Source organism: Manacus candei, unplaced genomic scaffold (assembly GCF_025592945.1).
Source record: "Manacus candei isolate 608988 ecotype Guabito, Panama unplaced genomic scaffold, ASM2559294v1 h1tg000037l, whole genome shotgun sequence".
In the NCBI taxonomy this organism is placed as follows: Eukaryota; Metazoa; Chordata; class Aves; order Passeriformes; family Pipridae; genus Manacus; species Manacus candei.
Window position 1 is genome coordinate 2,364,508 of NW_026138085.1, and position 13,213 is coordinate 2,377,720.

At 59.5% G+C, this 13,213-nt stretch overlaps 1 protein-coding gene across 1 annotated transcript; it reads right to left on the bottom strand.

The window, feature by feature from the left end:
- Nucleotides 1–14: 14 nt before the first annotated feature.
- LOC127473719 (protocadherin-10-like) lies at nucleotides 15–5,623 on the bottom strand. Its single transcript, XM_051793689.1, has 4 exons — nucleotides 3,143–5,623; nucleotides 1,895–1,953; nucleotides 1,702–1,790; nucleotides 15–1,457 (listed from the first exon to the last, which is right to left on the bottom strand). The coding sequence occupies exons 1-4, from the start codon at nucleotides 5,618–5,620 to the stop codon at nucleotides 1,198–1,200; spliced, it is 2,886 nt and encodes a 961-aa protein (XP_051649649.1). The 5' UTR covers nucleotides 5,621–5,623; the 3' UTR covers nucleotides 15–1,197.
- Between the last annotated feature and the right edge of the window lie 7,590 nt (nucleotides 5,624–13,213).

Consider the following 13,213-nt stretch of genomic DNA (forward strand, 5'->3'; position numbering starts at 1 on the left):
GTGAGCTATTAAAATACAATTTATTGGTACAAATCAGACATCATGAAACAAACTCAGTTTAGAAAGAGCTGTCATGTTCTGCACAGATGGATTGGAAATGAACTGTCCCGTGACCGGAGCGATTGGCAATGGTGACAGACAGACTGGGTGGACAGGTGCAGGGAGAGCAAGGCAGGGAAGAGACTGTTCTGGGGCTGGAGTCCTGCCCTTGAGGGCCCCTGACAGCCAGCTAAAAGTCCTCAAAGAGAAGCAGGGTGCAGTGGGAGAGGGCTGTCCAAGGCAGGAAGGGTCCCCAGTGCGGGGGCTCCTCCGGGCGTTCAAGACTTGGGGAAAACAGAGATCCAAGTGAGGGTGCAAGGAGGAGGGAAGAGGATGGTCACCTGTGCTGGGGCCACTCCAGTGGCTGGAAACTGTTTTTCGTTCAGGTGATGTTACCTTGGGCTAGAGAGTTGTCCAGCAGTGTGCATCTCTCACCTGCTTAAGCTAACAGCTCTTCTGGCCACCCAATCCCTGTGTGCCCATGCTGTTCCCAGAACAAAGGCTGGCTCTGTCCTGGACTCTGGTTGTGTCCTGGACTTTGGGTCTCCAGTCCTGCAAGTGTTTGGGTCAGGGTTTGAAGGGAAGCACCCATAAAGGCTGGGGTTTGCACTCACTTCCCAGAGAAGACAGACACCAATGGCTGCTCTGGACATGCAACACATCCCACTGGATCTCAGGGACAGAGCAATGGTCACTGCCCCAGTGCGTGGGGTCAGGCTTGGCTGAACCAGGCTTGGTCTGCATACACTTTCCATGCCTACTGGGACAGAGATACAGGCATGCAGCTCAGTACATTCACACAGCCAGACAAGACAAAGTGACAATGTTTACAGAGATGGACAGTCCCTAAGGGGACATGGGAATGGGTAAACTCAAGGCAGATTTGCTTAAATCTGGTCATATGGACCCCAAACAGCACCTGCTGCCAACACAGCTCTGCAGGATGAGATGGGAGAAATGCCCCCTGCTGCCCCCCCACCCCACCCAGTCCCTATAATTTTCAGTCTCTTGCTCCTTAAATCCTTTCCCCATGCTCTGGTGAGCCACTTTCCCAGCAGCCCTGCAGAATCCTGAGTGGTCCATACATGGAACTGTGTGCTGAGGGTGGACCTGGCAGCTGAAATGATGTGACAGATTCCCAGGATAGAGCCATCCAGGCTATTTCAGGTCATTGTTGATAACCACACTGTCATGCATGTCACAGTAAGTTGTCATCTTCTTCCTCTTGCCAAAGGTGGAGAAGCTGTTCTTGTTCTCCCTGCCTGGGAAGAGGGGCCCATCCTTGCTGGAAAGCAGAGTGGGGGTGCCGGGGATGTAGACGTTGTGCTGATAATCCAGGGCTGGGATGTGCCCTGGGTACAAGGGGTTGTACTGGGGGGTCCAGACGCTGTTGGGGCCTGCAGAAGCCTTCTGAAACTCTGGAGGAAAGATGAGTGTAAGACTGGCTCAGGGAGGTCACATCCACAGCTCAATGGGACAGTCACATCCATGCCCCAGGATGCAAGTCCTGTGTCAACAACCTCCCTCCCAGAGCCTGGACGTCCCTTCCAGCCCACAAAACTCTACCATTTCCAGGAACAGGGATGTGACACCCCCCCCACTGCACCTCTAACAAGCAATCAGAGGGTCTGGTCCTCCCAGCCCCAGTGCCCCAGTACTAACCAGAGACAGGAGTCACCAGTGTGCACAGCCTCTCGTGCTCCTTCTGGAGGGCTCTGCGGATTTCCCCCACGTCTTCCAGGCTCTGGGAGCTAAAGAGAAGAGGTTTGTTCAAAGTTGTATTGGAGACAACCTCCCTATCCCCACATCCCCCTTCCACCTGCTCCCTCTGTTCCCACAGTGCTGGATTTGGTACCTTTTCAGGGTAGGTCGCTGAGTGCTTGGAGGCAGCCAGTCTGTGTTGGGCTGCTTGACCTGGAAAACACAGAGAAGGGCAAGGCTGGTTACTGGGACTCTCTGTCAGTCAACCCTGGGCCCCTCTGTCAGTCAGACCAGACCAGCCCTACCAGCACAAGGCTTCAGCAGCCAGGGATGCAGGACCCCATCTCCTCTTTCCCCATGCCCTTTGTGGAGAACCAAGCAGCACTTTCCTATTTTTGGGAAACTGAGGCAGCGTTGAACCAGCCTTTTCCCTTCTGGACCTCCTGAGACATCAGGGTTGTTTGAGGCTTGCTCTTTGACTGTGTGAGGTTTAAGTCTGTCCTTCTGAGGAGGGACAGGGTATTTTCCTACTCCTGTTAGTCTTTAAAATCCCTGTTTTGCAGGTGCAATGGTGACTTAGCCCAGGTCTGAGGCACCAAATGGTGAGAGGTGCAGAAATTGGCTGCATGCCTGATGTCCCAGGAGGATTGCAAAAACTAGGGGAAAATCCCATTAAAGGAAGACAGTCCAGGAGTGCAAGGGGACATGTGGAGAGAAACTCTTGGCAGAGAGTCTTGGGCTCTCCTCGGAAGGGCTGGTTTATTAAAACTCAAACATAAGTGGATTAGACGCCTCATCACTCTCCATCCTTGTAATCGTGTTTCGGAAAGAGTCTTTCACCGGGAAAATTAGACATTCCTCATTTCAATACCTAACAAATGTTGACATCAAAATCCCACCCCCAAGACCCCCACTCCCTCCCTGCCCGCTGGCACAGCCCGGAACAGCGGCCAGGCCTGGGACAGGAGCAGTGCCGGCGGGACAGGGACCAGCCCCGGGTGCAGCCGCGGGACACTGCGGAGCTTCCCCGGGGGAAGCCGAGCAGCGCTGGAGCTCAGGCTGTCCCAGTGTGAGTTGCTCACCCACACGGAGGAGAAGCCACCCCCACCTTCCCACCTCCCCCGGGGCACCGGAGCATCTCTGTTGCATCTAATGGGTACAAAAGGCGGTGGGAAGGGATTTCCTCTCGCCTCAGCCGAGCCTGACGCTCCCCCGGTAATTAGACCCATCGGGAAGCTCGGTGGAGTTCCCGCTGCCTGACGGCTCCTAATTCCCGCACTGATCAAAGGCTCCGGTTATTCTCTGGGAGAAGCCGTGCCTGGTTTCTCCCGTGGCAGAGGCTGAGGGAGGGGGTTGGGGGGACCCGCGGAGCACCGGTAAGCACCACCGGGCACGGTGTTACCTCCTTGGAGACCTGGAGATGCTGGTCTGGCCGGGACCGCTTCCCAGGATCTTTCTCGTTGTTCCGTGGGGGGCTGCAGGGTTTGAGGAACATGAAGTCGCTCTGAGCAGACTCAGGACCAAGGCAGACCTTGTAGCAGTAGCCCGGGGGGCCGCCTGCAGGCACGTCAAGGCAGGTGGCAGCCGCGGTCCCTGCGGGGGGCTGTGCCGTCAGGTTGGAAGTCTTCAGGCCATCAGAGGAGGGTCTGGACCCAGGGCAGCAGTGGCAGCGGGGCGGGGAGCAGCTGTCACCTTGGCGGGAACGCCGCTCTCCACGGCGGCAGCGAATGGCTGTGAGGATGAGGATGGCGAGGAGGAAGGTGAAGGAGATGGAGCCCAGGGAGACAAGGAGGTAGAGGGTGAGTGGGGAGGATGAGGAGACCTCTGGGGGGAGACTGAACTCGCTGAAGTCGGAGAGAGTCTGAGGCATGGTCTCCACCACGGAAAGCAGGAGGGACACGGTGGCAGAGAGGGCTGGCTGCCCACCGTCCCTCACCTGCACCACCAGCCGCTGCCGGGTTGAGTCCTGCTCCAGGAAGGAGCGGAGGGTGCGCAGCTCGCCCGTGTCTGGTGCCACGCTGAAGAGGGTGAAGTCAGTGGCCTGGAGGAGCTGGTAGGAGAGGCGAGAGTTCAGCCCCGCATCCGCATCCACCGCCGACACTGTGCCCACCAGGTAGCCAGGCCTGGCTGATCGCGGCACCAGCTCGGTGGCCACGGAGCCGTTGCGTGGCAGGGGGGAAACGATGACCGGAGCGTTGTCGTTCTGATCCAGCACGAAGATGTGGACGGTGACGTTGGCGCTCAGTGGGGGGAAACCCGCGTCCTGTGCTTGCACCTGGATCTGGAAGCTGCGGATCTGCTCATAGTCCAAGGACCGCAGGGCATACATGTGCCCGCTGTCCGAGTTGATAGACACGTAGGTGCCCACAGGCATGCCATGGATGTGCCCATCGGCAATGGAGTAGGACAGGTAGGCGTTCTGTTGGCAGTCAGGGTCCAGTGCGCTGACAGAGCAGATGGAGGCACCCGGCGCGTTGTTCTCCATCACGTAGACGCTGTAGGAGGGCTGGAGGAAGCGTGGGGCGTTGTCGTTCACGTCGGACACCGGGACGGTGAGGGTGCTGCGGGTCAGCAGGGCGGGCGAGCCCATGTCCCGCGCCGTGATGCTCACGTTGTACTCGGGCACAACCTCCCGGTCCAGCGCCTGCGTGGTGACCAGAGTGTAGTAGTTGCGGAAGGAGGAGCGGAGCTCGAAGGGTACGTTGGGGCCAACCTCACAGCTCACGCGCCCGTTGTCCCCAGAATCCCGGTCCAGAACGCTGATGACAGCGATGACGGTGCCTGGGGGGGCATCCTCCAGCACGGGTGTGGACACAGAGGTGAGGGTCACCTCTGGCGCGTTGTCATTGACGTCGAGGAGGTGCACGAGCACTCGGCAGTGAACGGCCACGGCTGAGGGGCCACGGTCCTTGGCTTGCACGTAGAGCTCGTGGAGACTGGCCCGCTCGTAGTCCAGGCGGCCCTTCAGCAGCACCTGCCCGCTGCGGGGCTCTATGTGGAAGAGCTCCCGCACGCGTGGCGGCGCGTGCCCACTGAAGGAGTACTCGATCTCCCCGTTGGGGCCCTCGTCCAGGTCCGTGGCGTTGAGCTGGATGACCAGTGTGCCGGCGGGGGCATCCTCAGGAAGGCTCACGCCGTACGAGGGCTGGTCGAAGGCAGGCACGTTGTCGTTGGCGTCCAGCACGGTGACGAGGATGTGCGCGGTGCCCGAGCGCTCGGGGATGCCGCCGTCGAGAGCCGTGAGCAGCACCCGGTGCAGGCGCTGCTGCTCCCGGTCCAGGGCGCGCTCCAGCACCAGCTCCGCAAACTTGCTGGCGTCGCTGCGCGTCTGCACCTCGAGGGAGAAGAAGCCGTTGGGGCTGAGGCGGTAGGTGTGCACGGAGTTGGTGCCCACGTCGGGATCCTGGGCGCTCTCTAGCGGGAAGCGGGCACCGAGCACGGCGGACTCGGCCACCTCCAGCACGTACTCTTGCCAGGGGAAGGTGGGCGCGTGGTCGTTGATGTCCAGCACCTCCACCTCGACGCGGTAGAGCTCCAGCGGGCTTTCCACGAGGAGCTGTAGGTGGAGCAGGCAGGTCCCCCCGGCCTCGCACACCTCCTCCCGGTCAATCCGCTCGTTCACGAAGAGGATCCCGTTCTCCAGGTTCACCTCCAGGTGCTGCCTGGCCCCGGCCCGTGACACGATGCGGAACCGCCGCGCTGACAGGGTGGACACGTCCAGCCCCAGGTCCTCGCCCAGGTTGGCCACGAAGGCTCCGTGCTCCAGCTCCTCGGGCACGGCGTAGCGCAGCTGCCCGCCCGCCGGGGGCCCGGCCAGCAGGAGGAAGAGGAGGGAGCGGAGGAAGAGCTGCCCCCGCCCGGAGCCTACCCCGGCCCCCATGGCCCCGCAGCACTCCCGGGGACGCGGAGTCGCACCCGCGCCGCCGCCTCGTCTTCGCTCGCCCCTTACACTTCCGAAGAGTTTTAGGCTCCCGGGGGCGGCGGGGGAGGGCCCTGCCCCGGAGCTGGGGGGCCGAGCCGCGGCCACCAGCGGCCACTTAACCCTTTCCCCGCTGGCCCCGGCGAGGGGCTGCAATCCGGGTGCCGGTGCCACAGCAGAACCTGTTTACCGGAGCCGGACACACCTGGGGAGGAGATCAGCTCCGAGGAGATCCCGCTAACGGCGGTGGGAGCTCAGGAGAGACCGATCGCTGCCCGGGGCACCGGTATTACCCCACAGATGCTGTGCTCGTCCCCGCGGTAGATTAAGAGGAGCCCGGATCGCGGCGGCTGCCAAATCCCCCGGCCACGTCCCCCGCCGTGCCGGTCCTAACCTTTACCAGATGGTTAAGCCCCTCCAGACTTGATTACATTTCCCTGCACACCGTTTTCCTTGTAATGCGGAGTTTTTAATTACCGGAGCAGGGGGGATTACAGCCCTGGATAAAGCTGAGCCCATCAGCGCGGAGGCACAGAGACCCCCCCCCCTTCCCTGCCTGCTCCCACCCCCGACACCCCTCTTGCCCACAGCCCCGCGCCCCTAATCCCGCTCCCCCACCGGCTGCGCCAGTGTCAGCCCCATCGGGCTCTCGGGGCACGATCCCGCCGGCGACCCCAGGACTCACCCCCCCAGACCCCCAGCGGTCCCCCCACCCCGGGCACAAACTTTCCGCCCCCCGCGGAAGGCGAGGGGGAGGCGGGAGCGGAGCGAGCCGCGGGTCCCCCGGAGTGCGACAGACGGTGCCCCCCGCGCCCCCCCGTCCCCTCCCCGCCCCGGTACCGCTCACGGTCCCTCCGCCGGCCGATCCGTTCTCCCCGCAGACCCGTCTCCAGCCGCCGCCTCACCCGGGCAGCTCCGCGCGTCCCCTCCCACCGGCGCCGTCCCCGGGGGCGCTCAGTAACGGGACGGGGCGGCCGCTGCCCCCGCCCCGCGTCTGCTCAGGGTGCGGATAATCCCCTAACGATCTAGTTAAGGGCTCGGCGGGGCTCGGAGCGGCTTTAGCCGGGCACTGATATTTCACCGCCTTTGTCTCTGCCTCCCCTGTACCCGGTGGGAAGGGAATCGCCGGCCCCAACCGCTCCCCCCACCCCGCTCCCCGCGGGGACCCGCGTGGGAGGCAGGATCCAGGGGCGACCGGGAGACCGGAGGAGGCAGGAGGCGGCAGGGCTGGAGGGGTTTGTCGGGCTGGGGAAAGGGGATTTGGTCCCTGGGAGCGCAGCGGGACCCACACGGGACGAGCCGCGCTCGTGGGGCCGCCGGTCAGGGAGAGGCGCGGGCAGGGGCGGGCGGGTGGAAGCAGCGGCGCGGCCGGGGCACGCGTGGGCTCGGGCCGCTCACGGGTGGAATCGGGACGGCTCCCGGTAAGTGAAGCCTGGGCTGCATCGCAAGCGCCGGTCACTGCCAGCCTGTCCCCCGCACCATCTCCCACGCCGGGGCCACCCCTGGCGCCGTCGCTGTCACCCCCCGCCCCGATCTGTTTCTCTCTAACCCCCCCCAACCCGCGATCTGCCCCCCCAACCCCGCCCTCCATCACTGCCCAGCCCTCCCGGGGCTGGGACCCCGGAGGAGGGGTGGCGGGGGTAATGCTCCTCGGGGAGCCCCGCGAGGGCTGCTCAGGCCAGAGGGGGATTGGGAGGTGGGGGTGGAACTGTACAGAGAGATTTTCGGGGGTATTATTTCGCTCCCGCCAGTCCTTCCCCACCTCCTACCAAGTGCATTTTGCAAAATCCTTGAAGCGGCTCTGGTCCTATTGTTTGATTTAGATTAAAATATTCACCATCACCGCACGCCCCCACAGGTGCACCGGCAGGATCCGAACCCTCCCGGCTCCCTGCCCGATCCTTCCTACCCTTCTCCAGCTCTGTTCGGTGGTGCCCCCTCCTCGCCCCCCGCAGTTTTTCATCGCTGCTTCCTTGCAGTGGGGGGGGGATCGGTATCATGTCCCCTCCTTGCTTCCCCCCCAGGGGAGGTCACAGGATAGACCCATGCTGTTCCTTTTCCTCGTCTCCTCAGACCTTGGGGTCTCTTCCTGCCCCTTTCCCAGCCCCCACAATTCCGGGGGACCAAGGTCAAAAACGTGTGGGGGCTTGAGAGGAGGTACAGACTTGTTCGGTGGATTCCTTTCCTGAAGGAAATGGCACAGGCTGGGAGTGCTGCAGAGGGACAGGGGATCCAAAAAAGAGCCCTGTTTGGGAGGGCAACGAAGGAGTGGGATGAGGTGGACAGTGCAGCACCCCCACCATGTCCTGCAGATTTTAAGGCCCCTCTTGTGGTGCAGGGGTGTGTTCAGCTGCCAGCCCTGCTCTCTTGGGGTGAGGAATCAGGACACGGCTAGGAGCTTGTTTTTGGAAGATGCTGGAAGCTAGAAGGGGGATGTCTCTCTGAGATGCCTTGGCACGGGCGGGTGGGTGGCCGGTTGCCGCAGGTCAGCACTGACGTGCCTTGGCAAGGCCACCCGGAGAGATCAGGGTGGGATGCAGCAGGATATGCCGCAGGTTGAGCTGCCTTGGAAAAGCCATGCAGAGAGCAGGGTTGGGGGGGACCATCACCCAGCTGCCTGGGGGAACCAAACCTTGCCCAGCCACCACTGTCACTCCATTTTCCTGCCTGCTGCGTTCTGGGGCAGCACAAGGGGCTGCAAGAAACACTGTCCCTGCCAGACCACGCAGCCCTTCCCCCAGCTCCCCAGGGCTCCCGTCTGCCCAGCCGTGCATGTGGCTTCACTGCGCCCTTCTCGCTCCAAGCAGGAGCAGTTACAGTTTGTGGTGCCCAAGAGGGCAACCGTGGTGGGAGGGGGGTCTCTTGGTGGGAAGGAGAGCAGCCCTGGCCCCGCAGCTGGGGAGTCACTCCGGGGTTGCTTCTGCAGGGTCAGGTGCTGGGGGGGTTTGGTCTTTGAAGCCGCAATGCTCTGTGCAGCAGGATGCTGCTTCTTCCTCTCCAAACCTTGGTTCCCCCCTCGGGAGGAAAGCCCATGCCCTGGAGGGGATGGTGGCTGTCTTGGAGAGTTTATCAGGGCTGGTGGGCACTCTGCCTGCCCTTGGATGCTGGGATGCAAGACGTGAAACACACCCAACTCCTTTCAGAGGCAGGATGAAAAGCTAGGGGCATGAGCTGGAGGTAGGAAGTTCTTATTATGGAAAAAATCTTCGCTGTGAGGGTGATAAACACTGTCACAGGGACCAGACTGGGGCAGGAATTGCCATCCTGGAAATCCTCCTGATCTCTAGCTCTGAGCAGAGGTGGGTCAGGGACCTCCAGAGATCCTGATGGAACAAAACCCTGGTGTGATTCAGAAAGTCCCAATCTGTAGCAACCCACGCTGAGCAGAGGTGAGGAGGTCACCAAGGCAAGGGAGATCACTGCCCAAGAGCCCAAGGTCTGAAGGTGCAGGTCTCATGTTTGTCAGGAGCCATTTCTCTGCACAGACCCCATGCACAGAGGTGAATGGAGCAATGAGGGATGCTGGGACTCCATTCCCACTGGAAGTCCTTGTCTATGTGCTCTGGCCTGCAGGGTACTGGAATTGCTCAGCACCCTCCTCTTCCCCAGCAGCAGTGCAGGGAGACCTTTTGCACCAGACAGGATGTGTTCATGAAGTCCTGTGTGCTTTGTAGGTGAGAAGATGTAGCCGAGGTGACCAACTCAAGGGTCACTACTGATAGAGGACACTGGATTTTTTTGGAACAACTCCCCCAGTCCCTCTGCCTGGGACAGATGGCAGCTGAGATACAGGCTCAGCTCCAAGTGGACCCTCTGTAGCCATCACCTACTTTTGAGCATTTTCAGGACATGGGGCCCATTTGTGCTCAGCTTCTGGGGGAGGTAGTTCTGGCTCCCTGTAAGACACAGACTTCACTGGCAGCTCAGCAAGCCAATGTGTCACCTCCTGCTCCAGAGGAGGGGAATTTCTTGCAGGCCCAACCTGCAAAGAGAGCTTCTCTAATGGCTGGTGTCTTGTTGATCTTGAAATAAGAGACCAGGGACCCAAAGCAAAAGAAGGATATGCCCCCATTATCCTGAGAGTTGGGACTCATATTGCCCTGGGCATCCTCTGAGCGGGTCTCCCTAAAATGTCCTAAGGGAATGTCCCTTCTCTGCTGAGAAGGACTGAGAAGGAAGGGGAGATCAGTGAGCAGAAAAGTAAAGGTGAGCAAGAGTGAAATGATTGCAAGGGGGAAGAGCAGAGGCTCTGGGAGAGAGGAGGTGACACCTCTCCTCTGTCAGGCACCAGCGTGACTGATCTTGGAATATTACACACAGTACCTGTGCCTGAAGTTTTGAAAGAAGATTAAAAAACTGATTCAAGGCTTGGAAAAATACCATCCAGGGAGAAGCATAAGTGAAACTGCCTGAATTCTGTGCAAAAATAAGCCAGAGAAGGTTTGATGGTAAAGCCAGGCAGGTGTCACAAGGAGGAAGGCTGGGGACAACAGAGCAGTCTTAGGACTGTAGAGACATGGCTTGAGCCTGGCATCTTCATGTATTGGGCAGTGAGAGAGAATTGAGCTGCCAGGACTGTTGATGGTGGCCATATTTTTTGGTGTCTGCAGAACTGTGTGGAAAAAAAGATTCCCAAATTCCCCAGTATATCCCGATAAAATGGGAAGACTGGCCCCGGGGAGAGGGGTTCTGGTTGACCTCACCTCCTCCAGCAGAGAAACCTCTGCAGCTCTCCTCTCTGTGTGGGTGATTCTACAAGAAATTTGACCTGCTCTTTCCTGAGAAGAAGGTCCTGTAGCCACAAGGGAGTACCTTGTCAGCTCCCAAAGTAAGGGGTTACAACCCTGACACAGCCCAAACATAACCCTTACAGCTTCCCTTGGCAGAACTCATGATCCTGTGCTTAGATCCTGAAACCTCTCCTCTCCTCCCCTCTCCTTGGGCAATGTGCTAAAGAGCAGCTGGAAAAGTTGGAGCTGGGACCCCAACAAGGAGGCCAAGGGGCAGAACTTGGACTGGATGTTTACTTGTCCTCTCCCCACACACATCTTGCATCAACACCCAAACAATATCCCAGTGCCTGCAGTCCATGTTGGAGTCCCACATCCCTGGGATAGGCTGGTGGTTTCAGAAGGGAAAGGCAGGAAAAGGTATGTTTCCTTTGTCCCTATTTCTAGTTTTTAGCCATCTGATTCTATGGAATCAGATCCTGGATCTCTGGAGTAAAAATTCTAATTCTTCCAGTCTTGGACCGATATGGGAATATTTCCTGTTTCCCTGCCCCTCCTTTCACTTCATTTCTCTGTCCCCATTCCCAGGATACGGACCACCTCTACCTTCCCACTCTCTCCTGGCCTCTACCAGGGACTGTGTCCCCCCCGGGACACTCCCCAACATCCCCATCTTCTCCTGGGAGCTTTGCAGATCCTCCAGGTCTCCCTTTTCTCCCCCACCAGCCCTACTTCTTTCCTCTCTGTCTGGGAGATCACTCATCGAGGGTGTCGACGCACACGCACCCGACTCCCCCGGGAGGATGGGGAGCTGGAAGCTGGGGGTGGTGTTCTGCTGCGAGAAGGCAAAGCTGCCATCAGCAGCCGCTTTGATCTGGAGACAATTACAGACGAGTGTAGGACCCCGCTCAGCTCAGCCAATAAATAATGGAATTTGTGTGTTGACACAGACAGATTTCCCCCAAACTGTCAGAGAAGGGGAGATGAGTGAGTGAACGGGAGCCCGAGAGGCTGGAGGGAAGGGGAGAGAAGCAGGAAGGGGAAGGGATGAGGAGGGCCTGTGGGAGAACAGGGAGAAAGGAAAAAAGAGAAGTTTGGGAAGGCAACGCTGACGGGGGGAGCCGGGCAGGGAGGAGAAGGAGCCTAAGGAACACATATTTGTAGAGGGGAAGGAAAATCAAGACAGGAACTGTGGGTGGAAAGAGAGGGGGGGGAGTGCTGCATACGCAGCTGGAAGCAGAGGGGAAAAAAAAATCTGAAGGTGGAAAAGAAAGAGAAGGAGGAACAAAGGCATGGCAGTGTCCCCGGGGCTCCCTGGCTGCCTGGCAGATCACACGCTCTCCGAGCAGGGACCATATTCCCGCAGCCCTCCGCGGAGCGGCCCTGACCCCCCCGGGGCGCTCAGCGCCGCGGAGCCGGCGGTGGGGAGGCACGCATGAGTTGGTGAAATGGTGCCACTGGTGCGCAGCCAACAGCAGAAATTTGCTCTGAGATCACAAGTCCCCGAAAAACCTCCTGCGGACGCCCTGTCCCTGCGCTCCCCCTGCTCCTCCCCACCTCCCTCTCCCTGCTCCCTCTCCAGCCCGGAGCTGTTTGTTCTCTAGCTGATGATGGTTTTGTACTTTGCTTGCAACAAAGCAAAACCTCCCCTGTGCTCAGGAGCCCCACACTGAGCCCAGAAATCATCCATCCTTCCAGCAAGCCTCCAACCTGGCTGCGGCAGCAGATCCGACTGGGATGGGGGAGGCACCAGGGCTCTCTCCTTCCTTCCAGTTTGGAACACTCAAGAGCCTCGCTTGTTCAATTTTGATCCCACCTGTGGACTGAGCCAAAAACTGTTTGGAGAGTGGCCCAGCTTGCTGAGGTCTCCAGGTCAAGAACCACTTCACTGTGGGTGTCCCCTGTTTGAAAAACCTATGTCCGAGTTTCCCATCCAAGCTGCAGGTGGGAAGCAAAAACCTCCCAGCCCAGGGATTTCCCCCCTACAAGTCTCCACCCTGCCTCCCATCCCTTCCTCAATGGCCCAGAGAAGCTGTGGCTGCCCCATCCCTGGAAGTGTCCAAGGCCAGGTTGGACGGGGCTTGGAGCAACCTGGGCTAGTGGAAGGTGTCCCTGGCAGGAGGCTGGAATGAGATGAGCTTTGATGCCCCTTCCAGCCCAAACCATTCCAGGATTCTATGATTCCTGCTCCCTTCTGCAGCAACCCCAGCTCCAACCAGGGGCTGAACCTTTGCCCTTCCACAGGTGGGGCTCTCCTCTGGGGACACCTTGTCCCCCTGCATGAGGAAAGCAGGGCAGGTTACAGATTGGGCCAAGGGTTGACTGATCCAGGTGGCTCTCAGGGTGTCCATAGACTTGGAGGGGCAGGAATACTGGCTCTGGAGTTGTGTGGGATGGTGCCACAGCAGCAGATCAGCTGATGGAGCATGAAAGACCCAGAAGCCTCAGTAAAAAAGGGATTTGGTGGCACAGCCTCCTGGCACCACCGCACCAGGTCAAAGCAAGGCAGGAGGGTTTCCAGGGATATTGCCCATGGATGTTGTTTGGCTTTAACCATGGCAAATGGCAGGAATGGCTGCCTAACTGGGGCAGCAGTAGCTTGTGGCCTGAGCAGTGGGAGGACTGGAGTTCCTGCCAAGCTCTTAAACCTTTCGGGATGTAAAACTGATGTAGAGTGCTGAAAAGCCATGTCTTTTGCTAATAAAGTCATGGAAGCAGGGAATGATTCAGCTGGCCCAGGCAGAGCAACACACAGGGCTGGGCTGGGACCCCTTCTCCAGAATCACTCCAGGTCCCTGATTCCAGTCATTTTACTGGGATGGTG

Coding starts and splice junctions, on each gene's coding strand:
- LOC127473719 (XM_051793689.1), bottom strand. CDS start 5,620: ATGGGGGCCGGGGTAGGCTCCGGGCGGGGGCAGCTCTTCCTCCGCTCC. Junction 1,954..3,142: donor ATCTCCAGGTCTCCAAGGAG/GTAACACCGTGC, acceptor TGTGTTTTCCAG/GTCAAGCAGCCCAACACAGA. Junction 1,458..1,701: donor ACTGGTGACTCCTGTCTCTG/GTTAGTACTGGG, acceptor TCTTTCCTCCAG/AGTTTCAGAAGGCTTCTGCA.